The sequence below is a fragment of the Miscanthus floridulus genome, chromosome 18 (genome assembly GCF_019320115.1).
Source record: "Miscanthus floridulus cultivar M001 chromosome 18, ASM1932011v1, whole genome shotgun sequence".
Taxonomy (NCBI): Eukaryota; Viridiplantae; Streptophyta; class Magnoliopsida; order Poales; family Poaceae; genus Miscanthus; species Miscanthus floridulus.
The window spans coordinates 49,863,050-49,889,314 of record NC_089597.1 but is presented as its reverse complement, the minus strand read 5'-3'; the positions used below and the strand labels follow the sequence as shown (position 1 = coordinate 49,889,314).

The 26,265-nt window shown below is 45.2% G+C and overlaps 1 protein-coding gene across 1 annotated transcript; it reads left to right on the top strand.

The window, feature by feature from the left end:
- The first annotated feature begins 13,754 nt into the window (after nucleotides 1–13,754).
- Nucleotides 13,755–16,607, top strand: LOC136523817 (uncharacterized). The gene is made up of 3 exons (XM_066517369.1): nucleotides 13,755–15,166; nucleotides 15,244–15,439; nucleotides 15,834–16,607. Exons 1-3 carry the CDS (start codon nucleotides 13,755–13,757, stop codon nucleotides 16,605–16,607), a joined length of 2,382 nt encoding a protein of 793 aa, XP_066373466.1.
- The last annotated feature ends 9,658 nt before the right edge of the window (nucleotides 16,608–26,265 follow it).

Below are 26,265 nucleotides of genomic sequence, written 5' to 3'. Positions count from 1 at the left end.
GGCGGGCTTGAAGAGGAGCGCGCCCTGCTGCCAGTCGCACGCGCTCGCTCACTCACGCCCGCACTTCCTCTCCTCTCCTCCCGAGCCGCGAGCCCTGAGCTCCGCCCTCGCCGCGCCCGAGCTCCACCGGCGTCAACTCCCGCACCACCGCGCCATTCTCTAATTCGTCGCGCCCGCAGCTCCGCCTCGCCTTCCTTGAGGTCGCGCTCGAGCTTACTCCGCCTTCCGAGCACAGGTCGGGCCTCCCCGCGTCTCGCCGCCGACGGCCATGGCGCCGCTGTGCTCGGCCGCCATGGAACCCGTCTTCCTTCTCCCCTCCAGCCTCGCCTAGCTACTCTACCGAGCTCGCCTTCTCCTCGCACGTCTCCTGCGCTCGCTCACTGGCGCTGCCATGGCCGGAGATGGCCGCCGGCCGCTGGCCGAGCCCCGCCGTCGCGCCAGCGCGCGCTCTGGCAAGGCGCTCTGCCTCGGCTGGCCAGGCCGAGCCAGGCCGGGGGGGTTGACGCGCTGTGGGCCGTCTTCCTTCCCTCGCGCTTGGGCCGCGCAGGCCGGTGATGGCCGTGGGCTAGCTATTTCCTTCGGGCCGGCCCAGTAGAGTTTTAAAGAATTGATTTTCATTATTCTTTATTATTTGAAATATGAAATGGTTTGAAAAATATTTGGATGGTCAAACTTGCTCCAAATTTGTTAAAACAAATTTTGCTAGGTTCCTTATCACCAGATCTACTTGGGAAAAATAGTGCATGTCATTTTTGATATACTTTTCTGTAGGATTTTATTTAATCATAAATATTGCTGATAACTTGAAAAATGTGTAGAAAAAATCTATATTCTTCAGAAAAATATGATTCCAAGTTTGTTAATCTTATTATGTCATGTACTTCCTAGGAAAAATATGTTTCATATATGTGCTGTGGGAAAATTTTGAGGTGTAGTTCAAGTACCTTAAATGGCTGATTTTTGTTATTTTTGCTAGAGAGCAAAATTTGTATAAAACATGCATGTGGTAATTTTTGTATAGTGATTATTTACTGTTTAGAATCTAGGAAAAATACTAATTCTGTTGTTTGACACTTTTCATAGTACAAAGTAATTTCATGCTCATTTTTATGCTATAGCTTGTCATTTTTGTGTAGGATAGTTTACTTATCCAAATGCCATGAAATTTTTATGGTAGTCTGTTTAGGGTAGTATTATACTACTGTAATTTTCTCAGAATTTTAGGAGCATCAGAAATATAGGTTGCTATTCAAACCTATTATTAATTAGGGTTTAAGCAAGTGTTGCTTTAAGTGTGATTAAGAAATTAGTAAAGCTTTGGTGTATCTTTGAAGCATTTCATAAGATAGGTTAACTTAACATCTTAGTAGTAGAAGAGAATGCAGTAGATGACATGTGCTTGTAGTATAGTTCTTAGATGATGTTGACTACCTTGCATTTCAACATATCCATTGCATGCATCTCCTTCGATGCACCGTTTGCATAATCCCTTACGCGCATTGCATCATACAGGATCGCAAACCGAGAACCCAGTCGTCATTCCCGAGGAGTCCGAGGAGCAGTTCGAGGTGCAGCAGCAGGAAGTGCCGGAAGCCGAAGAGGAGGACGTTGAGGAACTTCCGGAGTGCCCCGATCACCGCCCGAGCTCCTTCGAGAGAGGCAAGCCCCGGAGCATTTTTCTCCCGGTTTGCAAAGATTTAATTAAATGCTTTACTTTAATTGATGCATTACGTTCAGGAGTTGTTTGCAACCGTTGCTGCATTATACCTTGCTTACCTTTGTTATACTATATCCTTGTTACCCTGGTATCCGCAGTCGAGTCAATGCTTAGCTGGCTTAGACCGGTAGAAGTCGGGTGATTTCCTATCACCTGCGAGCTATAGGTGGTTACCTGGATCTGCTTGGATGACTATGAAGTCATGGTATAACTAAGTGTTAAATGAAGTTGAGACCGGACGGAGACTTGCAGTGTTTTGGACTGTAGTGTTTTCCGTCTGTGTCGATTAAGGACCGGCCGTTGTTGGGCCTCGAGTCATGTTGAACGCATGCCTTACATTTAGCTGGCCGAATAAAGTACCTTCCGACCACGAAGCTGGGAGATTTTTCGGGCCGAGTAATTTGCCCGCAGCGCACTGTGCCGAAGCAGGTGTGGTAGGACACGGGTGCGGGATGATAAGGCCAAAGTGCAGTCGGTCGGCCCCCGGGTACATGTGGTTCCTGGCAAACTCGAGGTTCCTGGAAAGTTGACTCGGTGATCAATATCTCACTTTAGCGGGTGAGTGAGATTTGTGTAAGGAACAAATCACCAGCTGGTTAGGAATCGATTCGAATCGCCATCGCTCCTGGATAGTGAGCACTTGACTTGAGTTACTTCATCGTAGTAATTGTTATGGAACACTTGGACAGTTATAATGAATATGACAGTATGGAAGTTGCTTAATGATCATTGGTTATCATTATCTGCTTAATCACATGTTTACTCTAGTATAGGTGCAAATCTAGTCGACAGGTTAATAATAATTAATTTGGCAATAATGCTTTTAGAAAGGTTCTTGAAATGCTAAAAATGCTTCCTTTTGCAAATGAGTCAGCTACCCTACTATAAAGCCCTTCATAATCCTTGGTGTCATTTATTTTCGGTTATGTCGGGTAAGTCTGGCTGAGTACCTTCTCGTACTCAGGGTTTTATTTCCCACTTGTTGCAGATGGGCAGATGTACTATGGCTACTGTATCAACTGCCTGTATCCTGCGATGGGTGATGCTTAGGACCATGGGCATGGTCATTCCTTACGTCTCATCTGATGCTTTTGTTGGAGATGATCATTCGCTGGCACTATATTTGAACTCCGTGTGAGTGTGCGTGGTTTTAAACAAATGACTTCCGCTACTTTTATTCGAACTTGTTTTGTAATAACTATGTTTAAACTCTGATGTATCTGTTATGCAAACTTTTATGTAATATGTGATTGGTGACCGCTAAACTTATTACGATCATGGCTGGGACATGAGTTGGTTTGAAATCCTTCGTGATTTCACGGACTACCGGGTTATACGGGCTTAAGTTTGCTAAATCGTCTGCTCTGGCGGATGATTTTCTTACTTAATTTCGTATAATTGGTCGGTTCTGTTACAGCTGGTATCAGAGCATGGTTTAGCGTGTTACTGTTCACAAGTGTATTTAAAACAAAAAGGCATTTGAAAAACGTGATTTTAAAACTATAAAGTGTGCCAGTGATCATATCCTTTATGCCCAGTTAAGGACTTTAGGTGGCTTAATTAAGTACTGACTGGGGTTCTTGCATCATATTTCTCTTTCGTCGCTCATACGGCGTGCTATTGTATGAGTGCCACTTGTTTGAGTGGTAATGAATGGATCAATTGCCTCTACGCCTCGGTAAGTGTGAGTTGTGAGAGCATGATCGGATACACCGCCGATCTAGGGTGAATGCTTATATGATGCTGAAGTAATTATGTGTTCTACGCATGTTTTACAAAGGTATCTCATGTATGGGTCTTCCGTCGGTGGAGGCGATGCCGTCAATAGGACGATGGTTCGGGTAGTTACTACCGTTGTACACGTATCGGGGGATTCGTGTAGAGCGTGTAGATAAAACTTTACTGCTTTTATGCATTCATTGGGAATTGGGCTGAAATGAATTTTCTGCAGGTACATAACAACGCTATCGTGTAGAACGTATTAGCTACGTATTGAGAGATCGTTGTATGCCACCGAATTAGTCGTTAGAAATTATTTATTTCCTAAGTTTGTGAGAACGTACGACCCATACATACATCATGTTACTTGTGCATCTCATTCATCCCATGCATACCTCCCCTTATAAATTGATTATCTCATTTTGATAAAAGTGTATCACCTAAAATATGTTTCCCCAGGATAATAAAAGAACTTTTGCTACAGATGGCCCGCACGAAGCAGACCGCCCGTAAGTCCACCGGAGGAAGAGCACCCCGACGTCCGTTGGCCCTGAGGGAGCACCGCACCACGGACACCTTCTTGAGCGAGTTTGGCATGCCGACCTTGCTTTGGAGAGTGCTCCATGATGTGGGGTACCCAGAGGGTCAAGAGCCAGTGTACTCTTGGAATGAGAGCCAGTTGGCAGATGATGGACTTGTAGTGGTGGAGATCACGGTTCCTGCTCTCGGTGATGCTCCAGATTGGGATGGTTGGCATTTGGAGTTTGAGGGTCGCACTCCAGCTGAGGGTGCAGAGGGAGCAGCCTTCCGTGTCATTAGGGACATTATGAGCAGATTTCCTAATGAGCTTGCAGCAGCTCTAGCTGGTACTTTTCCTAGGGGTGATCCTCGTGATGCCATTTGGGTTCAGCCTCAAGGAAGTGCATTGGTCAGAGGTCCAGCTGAAGGACAGGCTAGCGACAACCAGGCGATGAGTGCTATGTTCGCCGCCATTAGAGCATATGAGGGTCTCGAGAGTACCTACTGGACTTTGACTGGCTTGCGTAGTGAGGATAAGCTCAAAGGGAAGAAGCAGAAGAAGAGACAGGCACGAGCCATAGCTAGCTTGCAGGAGCAATTGGCTGATATGAACTTACAGCGAGATCAGGCGGTTGAGAGAGGTGATAGAGCTATGCAGCGAGTGCATACGTTGACTCAAGCCAACAACAATGCAGACCGCATGATTGGACAGTTGGTTCAGGAAAGGAATGAAGCCTGGAACGCAAGAAACCTTCTGCTGCAGAGAGTCGATGAGTTAGAGGAATACAACGGCAACCTGCACGAGGAGTTTCACGCGCTCTACAATGGGGTTGGCCCATATGCTCCACCGAATGCCGCTGGCATGGACATCGACGACGACGACCAGGGTGAGCCTGTAGTTTCACCTGGAGGCGATGGTGACGTCTCCGATCCCGACGATAGCCCCGAGGAGTAGGCTAGTTGCTTTGCGCTAGTATCTAGGTCCTGTTGCGATGACCTTTCTTTTGTTGGCATGTAATCCATCGTATGTTGTTTCGAACGTATGAGACTTGGCATGTGGTTGGAACTTGAATTTCAAATGCGATATCTGAACGCATAAAAAGTCCAGTGTATGTATGCTGGCAATGTGATTGTATGGACGCGATGTTTGCCGTTGGAGTAATTTGATTAAGTGCTGTTGTTTTAATTGGGATGCGATTGTTGTGCCTCTGTTTTATTGTATGAATTTATTCTCTCTAGTAAATTCAGTACGGCATAATTTTTCCTTCACTCGCAATTATTACAGCTTCACTCAATCGTTACTTGTTGCTGAAATATGCAGATGACAAACACTCGCCGAACCACGTATGAAGCCGCTGAGCCCGGTGCTAACGGTGCGGGGACTGGTGGTAGTGGAAACCCCATCAACAACAATGAGCCTCCCCATGAACCGCATTTGCCACCTCCTCCCCCGTTTACCCCCGAGATGTTCTTCGCACAGCTGCTCGGAAGTCAGCGCAACGCAGAACAATCTCAGAAGAATATGGAGGATTTTCTGCGCACCATCGCCAACAACGTTCAACGTGGTAACAATCAAGGTGGTGGCATGGGAGTAAACCAATATAGCAGCTTCAAAGATTTCATGGACACCAGGCCACCCGTATTCAAGGAAGCAACAGAGCCACTCGATGCTGAGGAATGGATCAACACGATGGAAGATAAATTCCATGTGTTAAGGATGACTGAGGTTCTGAAAACAGAGTATGCTGCACTTCAATTGCAGGGACCGGCGGGAATGTGGTGGAAGCACCATCGCACCACCTTCCCTCCAAATGCTCAGATTTCTTGGAGAGAGTTTGCTGAGGCTTTCCGTGGAGTCTATATTCCACCAGGGCTGACCGAAATGAAGTTGGGAGAGTTTCTGGCATTGAACCAGGGCACCAAAACCGATGACAAGCCTCCTTCAGAAGGATCATAAATTTGTGTGGACAGAAGAGTGTGAAGCAGCTTTCCACGCTTTGCGGAAACTGTTGACCACTGCTCCTGTTCTAGCACAACCAGATATTGAAAAACCATTTGATGTGTTTTGCGACGCATCGAAAACTGGATTAGGCTGTGTACTTATGCAAGAAAGGAGAGTCATAGCTTATGCATCCCGTCAATTGAGAAAGCACGAGGTCAACTATCCAACACATGATCTTGAACTTGCTGCAGTTGTGCACGCCCTAAAAATTTGGAGACATTACCTACTTGGTAATGTGTGCAATATTTTCACGGATCACAAGAGTCTTAAGTATATCTTTACCCAACCAGAGCTAAACATGAGACAACGTAGATGGTTGGAATTGATCAAAGATTACAACTTGAATGTGCAATATCATCCTGGTAAAGCCAATGTAGTGGCAGATGCTTTGAGCAGGAAGTCACATTACTTGACTGTGCAGCCATTACTTGAAGATGGATTCGATCTAATGCATACTGTTGTGTTAAATAGTATTCAGATTAGTTGCTCTTTGGAGAGTAAGATAATAGAAGGTCAGAAAACTGACAAGGGGATATTCCACATCAAAGAGAAAATAAAAGAAAAGCCGTCTCAACACTTTAAAGTGGATGAACAGGGCGTGTTGTGGTTTGACAACCGTCTTGTGGTTCCCAAGGATTGAGAGCTTAGGAATAAACTCATGGATGAAGCTCACCTTTCTAAGTTATCTATCCATCCTGGAAGTAGTAAGATGTATCAAGAACTAAGATCTCGATATTGGTGGACCAAAATGAAGAAAGAAATTACAGCATATGTTGTCAGATGTGACACATGTTGTCGAGTGAAAGCAATTGACATGAAACCTGCCGGTATGTTGCAACCTTTATCAGTCCCTAGTTGGAAGTGGGACGATATCAGTATGGATTTTATCACGGGTTTGCCCACTACTCAAAAAGGACATGATTCAATTTGGGTAATTGTGGATCGTCTTACCAAGACCGCTCATTTCTTGCCGGTCAAAACAGATTATCGACCACCTCAATATGCCGAGAAGTATATCGCAGAAATTGTGAGGTTGCATGGTATACCAAAGACCATAATATCTGATAGAGGCTCACAGTTCACGGCTCATTTTTGGGAACATTTACACAAAGGCTTAGGAACTAGTTTAATTCGCAGTACCGCTTATCATCCTCAGACAGATGGTCAGACTGAACGAGTAAATGCTGTTTTGGAGGATATGTTGAGAGCCTGTGTATTGTCTTCCAAGGGATCATGGGAGTCATGGTTACCATTAGCTGAGTTTTCTTATAATAATAGCTATCAAGAAAGCATCAAGATGGCCCCATTCGAAGCTTTATATGGCCGAAAATGTAGAACACCATTGAATTGGGTCGAACCTGGAGATAGAAGGTACTATGGCATTGACTTTGTAGAAGAAGCCAAGAAGAAAGTTCATATTATTCAGCAGAATATGAAAGCTGCCCAATCACGTCAGAAAAGCTATGCAGACAAAAGAAGGAGACCCCTTGTGTTTGAAGTTGGTGACTATGTTTATCTGAAAGTCACACCAATGAAGAAGAAAAGGTTTGGAATCCGAAGAAAGCTTGCTGCGAGATTCGTAGGACCATACAAGATCTTGGAACAAAGAGGTCCGGTAGCCTACAAGTTAGAGTTACCTGAGACAATGAGTACAGTCTTCCCAGTTTTCCATGTATCACATCTCAAGAAATGTTTGCGTGTTCCGGAGGAAAGAATAGAACCTCGAGGTATCCAACTCAAATCAGATTTGGTGTATCGTGAACAACCAGTCCGGGTGTTAGACACTAAGGAACGTGCTACTCGGAATAGTGTGGTGAAAACATACAAGATACAGTGGAATCATCATGATGAGGGAGATGCAACTTGGGAAACAGGAGAGTATCTACAAAAAGCTTATGAAGAATTTTATAACAAATGGTTCGTAACCCAAATCTTGGGACGAGATTTTTATAAGGGGGGAGGGCTGTAACACCCCGGTGTTATGCCTACATTTAGGCATTGCTAATCATACATATCGTGCATCATCAAGCATCCTATTCATACATGCGTAATCTTGCATATAACAACTGAAACATTACTTCGAAACATACGAAACATGTTTGTGAAAAGTAAATGATGCATACACTTATTAGAATTGTTTTGCCCTGAAATTTTCTTGCTAGGTTAGTAAAACATGTTTGGCTGCTATTGTAAATCAGCTAGCAATAATTAGTTCAATTTTTGGAGCAATGTTTGTATTCAAAGTAATTCAAAATTTTGCTTTCAAAATAATTCTCCAAAATGAGGGTTTTGAATTAAAATTGACTTTGATTTTATAATTCAAAATCTAGATAGAATTGGGCTTTGGTCATAAAAGCAAAGTTGTAGGGAATTAAATTCTAAGCAACTTTCATTTTTGGTGCATTTTCAAAAGAGGTCATTTTCTTGCTCAAAATAATATTTGAAAACTGTTATTTGAAAATTTATTGAAAATGGAAATTGAAAAGAATGTTTCTGTTTTCGCGGGCCGCCGCCTCCTTTCCGGCCCAGCCCCGCAAGCCGGCCCAGCGAAGCCCCCGCGCGCACCTCGCCTCGGCCCAGCCCCACGCCGCGCCAGCCCGGCCTGCCTCCGCGCGCCGCGCCTTCTTCTCCCGCGCGCCGTGCCCGTCGCCGCGCCACGTCCTGACCGCGTCAGGCGACGCCCGCCGCGTGTCCGCCACGCGCCCGGCTAGCTCTGACCACGCAGCGTGCTGGCGGGCTTGAAGAGGAGCGCGCCCTGCTGCCAGTCGCACGCGCTCGCTCACTCACGCCCGCACTTCCTCTCCTTCTCCTCCCGAGCCGCGAGCCCTGAGCTCCGCCCTCGCCGCGCCCGAGCTCCGCCGGCGTCAACTCCCGCACCACCACGCCATTCTCCAATTCGTCGCGCCCGCAGCTCCGCCTCGCCTTCCTTGAGGTCGCGCTCGAGCTTACTCCGCCTTCCGAGCACAGGTCGGGCCTCCCCGCGTCTCGCCGCCGACGGCCATGGCGCCGCTGTGCTCGGCCGCCATGGAACCCGTCTTCCTTCTCCCCTCCAGCCTCGCCTAGCTACTCTACCGAGCTCGCCTTCTCCTCGCACGTCTCCTGCGCTCGCTCGCTGGCGCTGCCATGGCCGGAGACGGCCGCCGGCCGCTGGCCGAGCCCCGCCGTCGCGCCAGCGCGCGCTCCGGCAAGGCGCTCTGCCTCGGCTGGCCAGGCCGAGCCAGGCCGGGGTTGACGCGCTGTGGGCCGTCTTCCTTCCCTCGCGCTTGGGCCGCGCAGGCCGGTGATGGCCGTGGGCCAGCTATTTCCTTCGGGCCGGCCCAGTAGAGTTTTAAAGAATTGATTTTCATTATTCTTTATTATTTGAAATATGAAATGGTTTGAAAAATATTTGGATGGTCAAACTTGCTCCAAATTTGTTAAAACAAATTTTGCTAGGTTCCTTATCACCAGATCTACTTGGGAAAAATAGTGCATGTCATTTTTGATATACTTTTCTGTAGGATTTTATTTAATCATAAATATTGCTGATAACTTGAAAAATGTGTAGAAAAAATCTATATTCTTCAGAAAAATATGATTCCAAGTTTGTTAATCTTATTATGTCATGTACTTCCTAGGAAAATATGTTTCATATATGTGCTGTGGGAAAATTTTGAGGTGTAGTTCAAGTACCTTAAATGGCTGATTTTTGTTATTTTTGCTAGAGAGCAAAATTTGTATAAAACATGCATGTGGTAATTTTTGTATAGTGATTATTTACTGTTTAGAATCTAGGAAAAATACTAATTCTGTTGTTTGACACTTTTCATAGTACAAAGTAATTTCATGCTCATTTTTATGCTATAGCTTGTCATTTTTGTGTAGGATAGTTTACTTATCCAAATGCCATGAAATTTTTATGGTAGTCTGTTTAGGGTAGTATTATGCTACTGTAATTTTCTCAGAATTTTAGGAGCATCAGAAATATAGGTTGCTATTCAAACCTATTATTAATTAGGGTTTAAGCAAGTGTTGCTTTAAGTGTGATTAAGAAATTAGTAAAGCTTTGGTGTATCTTTGAAGCATTTCATAAGATAGGTTAACTTAACATCTTAGTAGTAGAAGAGAATGCAGTAGATGACATGTGCTTGTAGTATAGTTCTTAGATGATGTTGACTACCTTGCATTTCAACATATCCATTGCATGCATCTCCTTCGATGCACCGTTTGCATAATCCCTTACGCGCATTGCATCATACAGGATCGCAAACCGAGAACCCAGTCGTCATTCCCGAGGAGTCCGAGGAGCAGTTCGAGGTGCAGCAGCAGGAAGTGCCGGAAGCCGAAGAGGAGGACGTTGAGGAACTTCCGGAGTGCCCCGATCACCGCCCGAGCTCCTTCGAGAGAGGCAAGCCCCGGAGCATTTTTCTCCCGGTTTGCAAAGATTTAATTAAATGCTTTACTTTAATTGATGCATTACGTTCAGGAGTTGTTTGCAACCGTTGCTGCATTATACCTTGCTTACCTTTGTTATACTATATCCTTGTTACCCTGGTATCCGCAGTCGAGTCAATGCTTAGCTGGCTTAGACCGGTAGAAGTCGGGTGATTTCCTGTCACCTGCGAGCTATAGGTGGTTACCTGGATCTGCTTGGATGACTATGAAGTCATGGTATAACTAAGTGTTAAATGAAGTTGAGACCGGACGGAGACTTGCAGTGTTTTGGACTGTAGTGTTTTCCGTCTGTGTCGATTAAGGACCGGCCGTTGTTGGGCCTCGAGTCATGTTGAACGCATGCCTTACATTTAGCTGGCCGGATAAAGTACCTTCCGACCGCGAAGCTGGGAGATTTTTCGGGCCGAGTAATTTGCCCGCAGCGCACTGTGCCGAAGCAGGTGTGGTAGGACACGGGGGCGGGATGATAAGGCCAAAGTGCAGTCGGTCGGCCCCCGGGTACATGTGGTTCCTGGCAAACTCGAGGTTCCTGGAAAGTTGACTCGGTGATCAATATCTCACTTTAGCGGGTGAGTGAGATTTGTGTAAGGAACAAATCACCAGCTGGTTAGGAATCGATTCGAATCGCCATCGCTCCTGGATAGTGAGCACTTGACTTGAGTTACTTCATCGTAGTAATTGTTATGGAACACTTGGACAGTTATAATGAATATGACAGTATGGAAGTTGCTTAATGATCATTGGTTATCATTATCTGCTTAATCACATGTTTACTCTAGTATAGGTGCAAATCTAGTCGACATGTTAATAATAATTAATTTGGCAATAATGCTTTTAGAAAGGTTCTTGAAATGCTAAAAATGCTTCCTTTTGCAAATGAGTCAGCTACCCTACTATAAAGCCCTTCATAATCCTTGGTGTCATTTATTTTCGGTTATGTCGGGTAAGTCTGGCTGAGTACCTTCTCGTACTCAGGGTTTTATTTCCCACTTGTTGCAGATGGGCAGATGTACTATGGCTACTGTATCAACTGCCTGTATCCTACGATGGGTGATGCTTAGGACCATGGGCATGGTCATTCCTTACGTCTCATCTGATGCTTTTGTTGGAGATGATCATTCGCTGGCACTATATTTGAACTCCGTGTGAGTGTGCGTGGTTTTAAACAAATGACTTCCGCTACTTTTATTCGAACTTGTTTTGTAATAACTATGTTTAAACTCTGATGTATCTGTTATGCAAACTTTTATGTAATATGTGATTGGTGACCGCTAAACTTATTACGATCATGGCTGGGACATGAGTTGGTTTGAAATCCTTCATGATTTCACGGACTACCGGGTTATACGGGCTTAAGTTTGCTAAATCGTCTGCTCTGGCGGATGATTTTCTTACTTAATTTCGTATAATTGGTCGGTTCTGTTACACCTGCGCCGCCCAGCGTGCGGCCGCCTACCCGCCTACGCTACCCAGCGCGCGGCCGCCTGCCCGCCAGAGCCGCCCAGCGCGTGGCCGCCTGTCCGCCAGCGCCGCCTAGCGCGGGCCTGCCTGCCCACCTGGGCCGCCCAGCGCGCGGCTGCCTGCCCGCCAGCGTTGCCCAGCGCGGGCCTGCCTGCCTGCCCGGCGCCCGGCGCTCGGCCGCCGCCCTTCCCCAGGACGCCGGCCTCCCCCAACCCGCACCCTCCCTCGAGCTGCCTCCCTCCCCAAGCCGCCGCCCTTCCCAAGCCACCGTCCGCCCTCCCCAACCTGCTGCCCTCCCAAAGCCCCCTACTCTGCACCCTGCTGCCCCCTCACATCTCCACCTTAAGCCCTCCCCAATCCCCATCCCAAGCTTTCACTCCAATCACCCATTCTCGATCTGCTGCCTCCCATTCCCTCCCTCCATGTCCTACTGTTTAGATCTGTGGAAGCAAAGGATGGATTGACAGAGGTAAGGTATTTTCTAGGGATTTCTAGTGCATTCTTGTGTGGACAGCAGTAAGAAGATTCACAAAGAATTGATATTGATGTATTATATTCAGTCTTCCCATTCCATAGTGGAGGCACCCTTCTACTGCTTGGTCGCCTGGAGCCAAGGAGGAGTCAAGGAGTAGGGGCGGTGTTGCCCGGAGCTCTATTGTGAAGAAGGAAGGCACCACATCTGTAGAAAGAAGGCTTCACAGTCTGCTTGTCACTCTTGAACAAAGGATTTAAGGTGAGAAGGAAAATTTCCTTTTCTTGCTGCTTTTTTGTATTGTTAGCAGAATTGGCATGTCTAAAATATTTTATACGGTCTGTTCATTTCTAAAAAATTAGAAACTAAGAAGCTTAGCACTATGATAATTTTGGTGTTGCAATCTATTAGGTGAATATTCTTTTTTAAGTGAGTTGTCTACTGGGTTCAGAGAATAGTCAATATTGTGACTCATCTGATGCAGTCTAGAAATTTTGTTACTAGTAATAATCAGTATATGTTCTATATAAACTTGTTTGTCTATTAGTTTTAGAATACATGCACTAAATCATGTGAGTTACTTGCAAATTTTTCTGTTTCAGTTCATTGTCACAACAATAGCCATGTCAGTAGAAGATCGTAGTTGGATGTATGATGGCTGGAATGACAATGGTCGTCATTCCTCGGATTGGGTGCGAAATACAAATGCTTTCCTAGACCAGGCTTTCAATTCGGTTTCTAATTCTGAAAAACTTGGAGTAGTGTGTCCGTGTTCAGATTGTCGCAATAGAGTTACACGGAGAAGAGACGTCATGAGCATGCATTTGTGTAAAAGAGGGTTTATGCCTGGCTATTTTACATGGACTGAACATGGTCAGTGGCCTATTAGTCAGCCTACAATGGATTATGCGTACGATACTGCCGATGGTTTAGATCAAATGTTAGCTGATTGGGGTGATGCAATGCAAACAGATAGTGTAGAGCATGAACCAATAGCTGATGCTAAGGCATTCTATGCTTTGTTAGAAGCTTCAAAAGAGCCGCTCCATAGCTACACTAGTGTTGCACTGCAAACTGCTGTAGCACGCTTGATGGCAGTTAAGTCACAATACAATCTCCCCGTAGAATGCATTAATAAATTATTGGATTTGTTTGGTGATGTACTGCCTCAGAACCATAAGATGCCAAAATCTTTGTATGAGTGCCAGTGTCTTCTTCGTGGTCTAAAAATGCCTTACATCAAGATAGATGCTTGTACAAACAATTGCATGATATACTACAAAGAAGATAAGAACAAGGATAAATGTGATTTCTGTGGGGAGAGTAGATATGTAGTTACTGAACCAGCACACCAAGGGCAGAAATGAAAACCCATACCACGTAAGGTTCTACGATATCTCCCACTCATACCAAGGTTGCAGCGGTTGTTCATGGAGCCAAACACTGCAAAGCACATGCGGTGGCACAAGGAGGGTAGGCGAGCCAACCCAAATGTTATGGTGCATCCTTCTGATGCTGAGGCATGGACACATTTCAATACATCTTGCCCAAAGTTTGCAATGGACCCGAGGAATGTTCGGATTGCTTTGGCAACAGATGGCTTCAACCCATTTGGCTATGGAAAAGCTCAATATTCTTGCTGGCCAGTTTTTTCAATTCCTCTGAACTTACCTCCAGCTCTTTGTATGAAGGAGGAAAATATATTTCTTAGTTTAGTGATTCCTGGACCGGAGCATCCTGGCAAGAATATGAATGTCTTCATGCGGCCACTTGTTGATGAGATCAAGGAAGCTTGGCCAGGAGTTCTCACCTATGATAGCTTTTCAAAGCAAAATTTTCAAATGAAGGTTGCATATCATACTTCCATCCATGACTATCCTAGATTGGGTATGTTCTCTGGATGGTCAACACACGGTGGTTTGGCCTGTTTTGATTGTATGGCAGATGTGGACAGCACTTGGCTACCAAATGGGCACAAGTACAGTTGGTTTGATTGCCATAGAAGGTTCTTGCCAGCTGACCATAGTTTCAGGGACCAGAAGAATGCATTTAGGAAGGGCGTAGCAGTGTATGACACGCCTCCACATCGGTTAACAGGGCAAGAGGTGCTAGCATACATGAATGAAGTCAAAGAGAAATCATTTGAAGGTTGTGGTACTGTCCACAATTGGACTCACATCCCATTTCTATGGGAATTGCCATATTTCCCTCTACTTATGCGTCCACATCACATTGATGCTATGCATACTGAAAAAAATGTAGCTGAAGCTATTTTTGCTACATGTCTTGACATGGCTGACAAGACCAAGGATAATAACAAGGCTAGACTCGACCAAGCCTTGATGTGCAATAGGAGACATCTCAACCTTGTTGAGAAGCCAAATGGCTTGTGGGATAGGCCTAGAGCACCCTTTTCCCTAAATAGACCCCAGAAGAAGGAGGTTTTGCAGTGGTTTAAGGACATCAAATTCCCTGATGGTTATGCATCAAACCTAAGGCGAGGGGTCAACATGGACACTCTAAAAATTAATGGCCTCAAAAGTCATGACTTCCATATCTTCATTGAGCGTTTGCTAGCTGTGATGATGCGAGGTTATGTCAAGAATGAGATATGGGAGGTCCTTGCTGAAGTGAGTTACTTTTTTAGAGTGCTTTGTGCAAAGGAGGTTGATCGTGCCCAGATACGTCAACTTGAAGCAAACATACCTGTTTTACTTTGTAAAATGGAGAAAATCTTTCCACCTGGTTTCTTCAATTCAATGGAGCATATAATGGTGCACCTCCCATATCAAGTTAGGGTAGGGGGGCCTGTAAAGTACACATGGATGTATGGAGTTGAGAGGTATACATTTAGGACTTCTGTTCTTTTCCATTTGGCTATTATATTCAAAGAACTAATAGTAACTAAAACTGTTGTAGGTTGTTAAAAAAGGTGAGGGCAAAAGTTCGTAACAAGGCTCATGTTGAAGCATCAATAGTGGAAGGATGCCTTGTTGAGGAGATCACTAACTTAACATCATTATACTTACCTGATCTCATATCTAGCTCCCGAAATCGGCCACAACGTTATGCTCATAATGCTGATCCATCTGATTCTACTCTTAGTTTGTTCCAAGTGCGTGGATGGAAGAGTGGTAGAGGAACAACAAGGTTTCTAACTGTTGAAGAGTATAAGGCAGCAATGATTTATATATTCACAAACTTGACTGAAATGGATGAATATGTTGAGTGAGTGCACCAACTTAATAAACCAGCTAATAACATTTATCATTACAATAATTCATGTTTTTGTGTCCCATAGAAAATTTGAACGGGAACAATGGAGCCGGGCAAGACCACCAAGCCAGAGACAATTGGACAATTTAAGGATTAATGGGGCTGGCCATGGCAAACCAAATTTGCTTGAATGGTTTAGAAACATGGTACTAGCTAATTGACCAATTCCTGTGTAGTTTTATACAGTAATGTATAATCTGGATACACTTTAATTTTTAATTGTAATATTGCAGTGTGACATGGATGCAAGCATACCTAGTGAATTGCGTCGTTTATCACGTGGATGTGGCCTCAAAGTCAAGTCATATGATATTTATGAAGTTAATGGGTACAGATTTAGATCTGAAAAGTATAAAAAATCTAGAGGGAACCTAACTACCACCAACACGGGAGTGCTTGCTGTTGGTGATGATGATGGTAGCAACAATGAGCTTGAGTATTACAGTATTATCAAAGACATTATTGAGTTAAAGTTTGATGGTGGTAGTGATTTCAGCCTTGTTTTATTTGAGTGTCATTGGTTCCACCCAACTAATGGAGTGAGGCACTTGGATAGACTTGGACTAGTAGAAGTTGCCCATGAATCATGTAATCCAGCAAATGAGCCTTTTGTTCTTGCTAACCAAGTGAAGCAGGTTTATTATCATCCATATCCATGTAAATCTGATCTGAACCTCAATGGGTGGTGGGTTGCACACAAGGTCAGCCCGGTTGTGAACCTATCCATTCCTTCAATGGATGAATACAATGATGAAGACCCACCATGTGTAGATACCTTCCAGGAAGATGGTCTAGAGGGAGAATTTGTCATTGACATTGGAATAGGTTTAGACAATATGACAATAAGTGATGGCTTTGATGAGATTAATGACCCAAATGAAATTTCTATGCTAGTCAAACAACGAAATGTTGTGATTGGAGAGAATGTTCCTCCAATTGAAGAGCAAGTAGCATATAATCCAGAATATTTTGTTGATTTCACATACCCTGATCCTGATGACTTTTAGGTGCGGAGTAATATTAGGTAGTGCTCTTTGTATATTTTGTTGATTTCACATTATTCTCCATTATTTTATATATGTTTCATTACCATTTCCGTATTGCTCTTTGTAACATATTTCATTTTTACAGTGATGACAATCCATCATCGTGGGACACGTAGTCGGTCTACCACCGGTTCTGTTGCTAGAGAGAATACAACTTCAAGTCATAATGAACCTGCTGAATCTTCTGCAGCAAGTGAGCAAAGTCTAGGACACTTGTGAGGCTGTGCAGATCTTCCCCCAACTATCCCTAATGAGCAAGATCGCCCATTGATTGAGCCACAAGGAAAATCGTGAGTTTATCAAATTTACATTGTGATTTTCATGCAAATGTGAACTCATATGACGTGTGTTGACATGTCTACTAATATATAAAGGCACTGGACTGGAGGGGAGGGAAGGACTCCGGCAAGCGTGTTGACATGTCTACTAAAGACCTACCATCCTGGTTTGGTTGAGTACAAAGGCAAGACTGTGGTTGCATCAAAATGGAAACATTATGAAGCAACAACAGCTGCTGCCGCTGTTTGTGAAGGCTTTTGGGTAAATTCTGCAACTTAGCTCTAGTTCTGTACAAATGTATCACTGCTGTTCCTTACTAATGGTATGTTCATGTTGTGCTTATAATTACTAATTTTGCAGCAAAGATTTAGATTCAATCCAGCCAAAGAAGTAGAATCAAAAGAACATGTTGGAGCTTGCTGCTCAGTGCTCCTAGGGAGCATCCTATATTATGCAAGAATCACTGCAACAATGGAACATTTTCGCGAAGTGGAGAAAAGAACTATTTGTGACAAGCTTGCTGGACAGTTCTATTTGAAGCGGGAGGAGTATGCTGCACGATGCCCAACTTGGTGTAAAGAAGCTTGTTGGGATGTTCTGGCCCTGGAGTGGAGCGGTCCAAAATTCAAGGACAGATCGGAGAAAAACCATGCCAATCGCTACAGCCATAAGTTTAAACCACACAAAGGAGGGTCCAACTCTATTGCAATAATAAGACAGAAATTGGTTAGTGTCCAATTACTAAAATTTTGTTGTTAACTTTTTTGCAGTAACAATTAATTTCAGATTCTTGTTATTATTGTAGTCAAAGAAATTAGGAAGACAAGTATGTGAGATAGAGGCATGGGTCCATACTCATAGAGGTTCAAATCCTGAAGATATTACTTCACTCAACACAGAAGAGGCAACTGCATGCTTGGTAAGTGCAGTATTGTGACAATGGAAAGTAAAATGGAAATTGTGATATACCTTCTCTCTTTTTGGAGCTTAGGATTATAAGCATTTGCAGCTACTAGCTCATATAGAACACTACAGTTAATGCTGAATGCTGGCAGCAGCTTATTGTTGCAAGCTGTAGTGCTTGTTCCTACTTCTCATAGCTGCTTGTTTCTACTTGTCATAGCTGCTTGTTCCTGCTTGTTCCTAGTATGGTACATGGATTCTGTACAACAAGAATTTTAACCAGTTTTAGCCAGATTTTAATAGTATGGTTTCAGTACATATGAATTGCTTCTATACATATGAATTGCTGGCTGTTCATATGAATTTAGCTCGATTTTAGTAGGTTTCTGTACATATGAATTGCTGATCTCTCTTTTACTTCTTTGTCAAATGCCCACACATTATTTTATTTATGTGGCAGGAGAAATACAAAGCTAAGGCCATGGAACTAAATGGACCAGATTTTGATTGGTTGCACTCGCCGGTTGATGTTAGAGCTCTTTATGAATGCTCTTGTGGCCGCCCACATGGAAAATGGGCTACATTTAATGGGATGGTCAATGACAAAGAAGTCCTCCCTGACTTAAGGAGAAGTCGTGAATCTGCAATGGCTGCTAGGCGTCAACGCCAAGAGGAAGATGAGCGATTAAGAAGGGAAGCTCATGATGGTCGTGTGGCCAAGGAATATGCCCAAAATGTGTCGGCGTGGAGTACAATGGTACATGCTTACACTGAGAGCATGCAAAAATTTATGGAGGTGACGTCTCACATGCATCCTTTTTCTATCCATCTTATTGCCACTTGAGTTACATGTTAATCAGTATACATATACATTTGATTATTGAACTGTAGAGAGTTGCTGAGGTAAATGGTTTACCTGTCACATCTGTTCCTGCTCCCATCCCTCCACCACCTGTGCCTCCTATGTATGCCGATGTACCATCTTCAAATCCATCTCCTAATGATGTAAGTCTAATTGTACTATTTTTGTGTGTTGTCTTTGTATAATTGCTGGTTTGAAGGGCTGCAACTGCAGTTATTTGTAGGGCTGTAGCTGCTACATTTGCCCTGCATTGGCGTATTACTATACTATATGTTTGACTGCAGTTATTTGTAGGGCTGCTGCTGCACCATTTGCCTTCTATCCATTGTTCTTGTCTCTCTCACGTGCACAGTAGCTGTAGCTGCAAATGAGTGCAGTTCTTCTAGCAAAAATACATGTCTGCCATAGCATTAGCATCTTGATTTCCAATTTCCATTACATGGTGTGCTTCCATCTTTTATTTATTAATGTTAACTGTTGTACACATCTCGGCTAGTCTTGTGAGACCTATTTTCAAATGCTATCTTTGAACCTATTTTTTGGCATAGCGTTTACCATGAAGTTTCCACTTATATTTAATAAAATCCCATTTGTTCAATTGAATAGGCTTGTACTGGTGGCTCTTGTGCTGGGATAGAAAGTCCTGAAGAAACATTGAGTAGGATTGCTCAAGGAAGATTCCGTGGCCATGAAAATGCAGGAACTACAAGCGGTGGTGGCAACTACTCTCCTCCGACCGACGAGTTTCCATTTTTCTGAAAACTTATGCTGCTAAAACATGGCACTTATCTTTTGTCACCAAAACATGGCACCTATATTCTGTTGCCAAAACTAGCATGGATTAGACAACTCCATTTGAGTTAGTGATTAACTGTTAGATGGACAGCTATTATCAGTGAGCACCATAATTGTAATGTGATAATGCACTATTTGAGCTGAATGCATTAAATTATTGCTGATGGTTGTCAACGTGTTCAAATTTAAATTTTGTATATGAAATCATTAGAATTATTTGAGGTCAAATATGGTGCCATGCCAGATTTATTTCCCTACAGATCAGTTTCCTAGGGAACTTAAGTTCTAGGGACAAACTTTACACGTTGGTTTTGTGTTCTTGTGTCAGCATGCGCAGCAGGTTCCCTAGGGAGCCTTTTTCCTAGGGAAACTAGAATCCCCTACGGTTCCCAGACAAACTGTAGGGCACCTTCCTATTTCTCGTAAACATGTTCCCTAGGACTGTTTCCCTATGAAATACGGTAGGGGATCAGGTTCCCTATGGTTTTAAGGCTTTTCCCTAGGAATTTGAACTCTAGGGAAACTCGTAGTTTCTAGTAGTGCGTTCAACATCATTCATTGATCTCCAACGGTCAACTGGATTGCGCACTTGAGTAAATGATGACTGGACACATCCGAAGGGCCACCGGACGCATCGCCACTATGTCAGATCAAGTAACGCCCAAGCACCCAATGTTGTGATCGAACGTGCCGCTCACTTCTCTTGACGCAAGCACCCATGGAGTACGATCGACTCTAGAAACTATGTAGAGAGGTTTTATGTTGAACGGACACGTCCGTTCTACCTCGACCTGACGCTGCCTAGCGTTCGGTCCACACTACCGCCATGCGCTAAGTCTAGCAGCCTCATGTCAGTGTATGTCAGCCCAGACTAGATGTAGGCCCTATGCATCCGATCACTTTTACTGTGTAGTGTCCAGTCAAGACCCAGACAGAGCTTGAGCGTGCCTGCTTCACTAAAATTGACCGAATGCTCGAACACTGAGTTCAGTCACTTCAAAACCTAAGTTCAGTTAGTGAAAACAGCGCCTCCTCTTCACCAACTTCTCCACCCTTGATCAAACGTGCTAGCCACCAAGTGTTTCACCTTATGCACGTGTGTTAGCATATTTTCACAAACATTTTCAAGGGTGTTAGCACTCCACTAGATCTAAATGCATATGCAATGAGTTAGAACATCTAGTAGGACTTTGATAACCGCATTTCACGACGAGTTTTACCCTCTTAATAGTACAGCTATCTATCCTAAATATGATCACACTCACTAAGTGTCTCGATCACCAAAACACAAAAGCTCCTATCAAGTTTCACCTTTGCCTTAAGCTTTTTGTTTTTCTCTTTCTTCTTTTCCATGCCTGAGCACTTGATCACCATGGACTCCACCATCATCCTCATCATGATCATCTCCATTTGCTCCACCACTTGGAATGTGCTTCCCTATTCTCATGATCACTAGAGCAAGTAGGTTAGAACCTAGGGTTTCATTAATTCACCAAAATCAAACTAGAGCTTTCAATCTCCCCCTTTTTGGTAATTGATGACAACCCTTTCACAAAGATATGAATTGAAATTCAATTGAATCAATGTTGCTTGCCTAAGCATATTTACCATGTGTAAAAGGATATGGACAAGTTTCATGAACCCGAGTTGGTAGCATTTGCTCCCCCTACATATGTGCTAAGAGTTTGGATTGAAGCTTGCACATATGCATGGATTTGAGTTGTGGGAGAGTAATGTCTACCAAATGATGCTAAGGTATAAGAGATGGACTTTTGAAGTGTGATACCAATTGGAGTGCACCAAATATACCATCCTTAGCACCATTGTGAGTTAGATACCACATGCAAAAACAAGAACTAAATACCACATGAGATCAATATTATATGCAAGGCTCTAGTACCACTTGTGAAAGCAAAGCAAGTAAGCAAGGCATATCTAACTACCACCTATGCATGCTAGTTTTTCATTTCATCATTCAATTCTACTACTTGCATACACCACACAAGCATGTATATCAAATTTAAAACTTGTGCCATGCAAGCAAACATATGAAATGCACATTAAAATAGATCAAACAAGTTTATGAGCTTGCTCCCCCTACTTGTGTGCTCAAATTTTAATTGATCCCCTTACTTTCATATTTCTCCCCCTATGTCTTCTCTCCCCCTATCTTTGTGAATTACTTTTCTCCCTTTGTCATCAATGACCACAAAGGTTAAATTTTAGATAGGTTAAGATTATCAATGTCAATCAATGGGGTGATAATTATTTTCCCAAATTTGGTCCAATCTAGAATACTTGCCAAAGATATTTAACTCAGTTTGATCCAAGGACAAGCTTCTTCACACCTCATTTCAAGGGTTATCTTGACCAAGTTGAGTTAAACACTTATAGCTCATTTTCTAGACACTAGGTTCACAAGCCCACAAACATGTCATATGATACCACTAGATCATATCAAACATAGAAGCAATAGTGGTACCATACAAGCATCAAGTTCATTTGATTTTCATGAATGAGCCTATAAAATATGAGGAATGACTAGATGCACTAAACATGTCCTTAGCAAAGGATGTATGCATGCCAATCAACTTTTACCTTAGATTGCTCGAAGGAGAGGCATGCCATATAAGTGGGGGGTGCATCAACACATATTTGAGAAATCCAATATGTTCAACTCATTCCTTAGCTTGCAAAACCTCTTCTCATCTAATGGCTTGGTAAATATGTCGGTAAGTTGATCTTCGGTGCCCACACTCTCAATGCAAATGTCCCCTTTTTGTTGATGATCTCTTATGAAATGGTGACAAACATCAATGTGCTTTGTTCTTGCATGTTTAACAGGATTGTTGGTTAGCTTGATTGCACTCTCATTATCACATAGTAATGGCACTTTCTTGAACTTGATTCCAAAGTCATTCAAGGTGGCCTTCCATCCAAAGAATTTGTGCACAACAACTACCGGCGGATATGTATTCGGCTTCGGCGGTTGATAATGCAATACTATTTTGCTTCTTTGATGACCATGAAACAACTTATCTTCTCAATAGTTGACATGTGCCCAAAGTGCTCTTCCTTTCAACCTTACATCCTGCATAGTCGGAGTCTGAATATCCAACAAGCTCAAACTTTGCTCCTTTGGGATACCACAAAGCAACATTTTGTGTATGCTTCAAGTACCTCAATATTCTCTTTGTAGCCTTCAAATAACTTTCTCTTGGTGATCCTCGACGATCCTCGCTGCTCCAAGCCATCTAGGTGGTGGCAACCACCAAGAGTAACAAGTGAATCACGCAGCGAAACATGAACACCAAGTGCCTCTAGATGCAATCACTCAAGCAATGCACTTGGATTCTCTCCCAATCTCACAAAGATGATGAATCAATGATGGAGATGAGTGGGAGGGCTTTGGTTAAGCTCACAAGGTTGCTATGTCAATGCAAATGGCCAAGAGTATGAGCTTGAGCTGGCTATGAGACTTAAATAGAAGCCCCCATGAAATAGAGCCGTTGTACCCCTTCACTAGGCACAACACGGGCTGACCAGACGCTCCGGTCAAATTGACCGGACGCTGGACCTTAGCGTCCGGTCACGTGATGTGTGCCATGTGTCCCTCTCTTCAAATACTGTGCGCCTGATCTCAACGGTCAAAAGACGACCGGACACAGCAGCTAACAGTGACCGGACGCTGAACCCCCAGCATCCGGTCATTTCCAGTAAGCATCCAGAAACGATTTTTCCCGACCAAACGCGTCCGGTCATGCTTGACTGGACATAGCCAGCGTCTAGTCACATGGTGTCTTCCTCTATGCAGCCACGTCAGCATGACCGGACGTAGCCTTCTAGCGTCTGGTCGCTGAGTGGCCTAGCGTCCGGTCATAAGATCGAAACGCATGCTCTCTGCTGCCACTGACCGGACGTGCCGGTCCAACTGAGACCAGCGTCCGGTCACTTACAGTGACCTCTGTCTTTTCTATCTAGGGCACCAGTGGCACCATCGGACTGTCCGCACTCTATGGGCGGACACTCTACCGGTGAAGTTCCTAACCCTTGCTCAAATGTGCCAACCACCAAGTGTATCACCTTGTGTGTAACAACCCAAAAGTCCACACACCAAAAAGTCACAACTACAAAATTTTTTCTTAAAAACTCCCATGTGATGATGAGTGTCATGTATAGAAACCCAACCTAAGAGATGCATTAGGTCTGACCCAACCAAGACAACACATAAGCATGGCATGCCATTTGTTGATTATGTTATTTAATTTCTAACAAATAAAGTGTTACATACATTGTTAATTCAAGTTGTGATTTGGACTTCCATTTGCTTTATGTTATGCTTAACAAATCCATTAAAGTAATAAACCATAAAGTTATTATTAAACAAAATTCCCTAAACTCCAACAAATAAGTTACCTCAGTTTTGAATTCAAATACTAAACCAAATTTGAAATCAAACAACGGAGAAGAAATGAAAAAAAGAAAGAAGAAAAGAAGAAGAAGGCCTCGCAGGCTCGGCCTGCGCCAACCAGCCCAACCGGCCCAGCCCTTCACATCTCCTCTCCGCTGGCCCACGCGCGCGTAGTAGCAGGCCAGCCCCAACTCGCGCGCAACAGCCCACGTCGCCCGCGCGCCCTGCTGCCTTCGCCAGCTGCCGCTACCACTTGACCCCATGTGTTAGCCGCACGTCGCCCACGCCCGCGCATCTCCCCGCCTCCGCTTGCAGCCGCTGCCCGCTGGACCCTACATGTCAGCCCTACTGTTCTTCTTCCCCATGCCGTGCTCAACCACCGTGCGACCAAACACCGACAGCACTAGCAGGGGGCGGGCCAGGAGGTCACGCCCGGGGCATGCCCCTATCTCCTTTGCGCCGTGCCCATGCAACCACGCGCGCGCCGTTGGATGCAAGCATGCGCCTCCGATCACCTCTCGGCCTCCATCCGCCGATCACCGAGCTCCATGGCCGAGCTCGGCTATAAAAGCCCTAGCCCCGGAGCCCTAGCGCTCGTCTTGTCGCCCGCCGCCACCTAGTGGCCGTCCACAGCGCATCCGAACCAAGAGAGAAGGCGGAGAAGGGGAAGAAAGGGGAAGGGGAGAAAACGTTGAAGCTACCACGGAGGAGGAGGTCATCGGAGCCGAAGACAACGCCGGTGTTGTCGTCACTGACGTGGGCAACGCTACACTGCACGGCTTTCAGAGCTACACGGCTGCAACGCTTCACTGCACCGCTATCCCCTCTTCCACAACACCCACGGTGAGCCCCCTTCCGGTCTCTCTTTGCCCACCGCCGCTGAACCTCATCTCGTCGGCCATGGCACTCCACCCCGGGAGCGCGAAGGCCAGGGCCGTCTCCGGTCCATGGGAACACTTGCACCCACGCACATGTCCGTGACCGCACCATGATCACCCCATTGGAGCCCCGTGGTTCACTCGTGCGCCTCGTCGTCGTCTTCATGACCGTCGTGGCCGCCGGGAAGCCCCTACCAGCCACATGAGAATCCGAGCCCCGCCTTTGAGCCTGAACATCCTCGTTGTGGCCCCATGAACCCATAGAAACTTACATGCCCCCATCGTGACACTTCTCCGGGGTCATAGCCGCCTCATCAACGCCGCCGTCGTGCTCAGGAGGCTGCCGCCATGGCCAAAGCCACCGGAGGCCCTGCAGGACCCCTCGACATGCCCAACATGCCCGTTGGAGCGTTGTGTCGCCCACGCGCACCACAGAATCGGCCTATGCCGCAGCACCGCGCCATTCCCACATGCCGGTGGAGCTTGAGCCGTTGTTCACCGTGGCCAGTGCCTCGGTGAGCCCCGGCCGCCACCTAGACCCCACCGTCGTAGTCGCCGTAGCCTAGGGAAGCCTTTCCCCTCCCCAATTGGACACCAACACCACCACGGAGGCTCACCAGCGAGCTCGCCGCCGGCAGGAGCACCGCCGCGGGAGAAATAGGGGGGACACCCCCCCTCGCTGGCCACCCGTGCATGAACCCGGTGCACGTGAACCATAGACAGAGAAGAGAGGGGTGGACGCGGCTCACCGAAAGAAGACGCGGTCCACCGTAGACCGGCGCATCTGTCCACCATGGACCATGAGCTGTGGACCATGGCCTAGTGGAGGCCCATGGCCATGACGTGGCTACGTCACAGCATGCCACGTGTCCGACCCGGCCCGGCCCAGACCGGCCCAACCCAAAGCCCGTTTGAGACCCGGCCGTATTGACCGTTGACTGATCAACATTGACCATTGACCTGGCCCCACATGTCAGTGACACAGACACTTTGGACCCACACGTCAGATGCTGACGTCATGATGACATCACGTAGGACCCACATGTCAGAAGCCAGCACAGCCAAGGTGACATCATGCTGATGTCACGCTAACATAAGCTGCTGACGTCAGCAGCCAAGGCCCCCACATGTCAGTGACCCTGACTGTTGACCGTTGACTCACTGTTGACCGACGTTGACTTCGACCGGACCCACCTGTCAGTGACCCAATAGCCTTTGGCCCCACCTATCGGTGTGGATGACGTTGATGACGTCATGATGATGTCATGCTGACATCAGCTGGACCCCACCTGTCAGCTCGGAACCGTGATGCTAATGTCATGCTGACATCAGCAAGCCACGTGGACCAACCACAGCAAGACACGTGTCAGCCCAGGATTAATTCAGCCTTTTTCCATTTTCAGAAATGATTTAAACTTCGGAAATTCATAACTAAATCATACGACCTCAGAAAAATATGAAACCAGGACCAAAATTCATCTAAAATCAAGC

Coding starts and splice junctions, on each gene's coding strand:
- LOC136523817 (XM_066517369.1), top strand. CDS start 13,755: ATGGAGCCAAACACTGCAAAGCACATGCGGTGGCACAAGGAGGGTAGG. Junction 15,167..15,243: donor TGGATGTATGGAGTTGAGAG/GTATACATTTAG, acceptor AAACTGTTGTAG/GTTGTTAAAAAAGGTGAGGG. Junction 15,440..15,833: donor CTACTCTTAGTTTGTTCCAA/GTGCGTGGATGG, acceptor GTAATATTGCAG/TGTGACATGGATGCAAGCAT.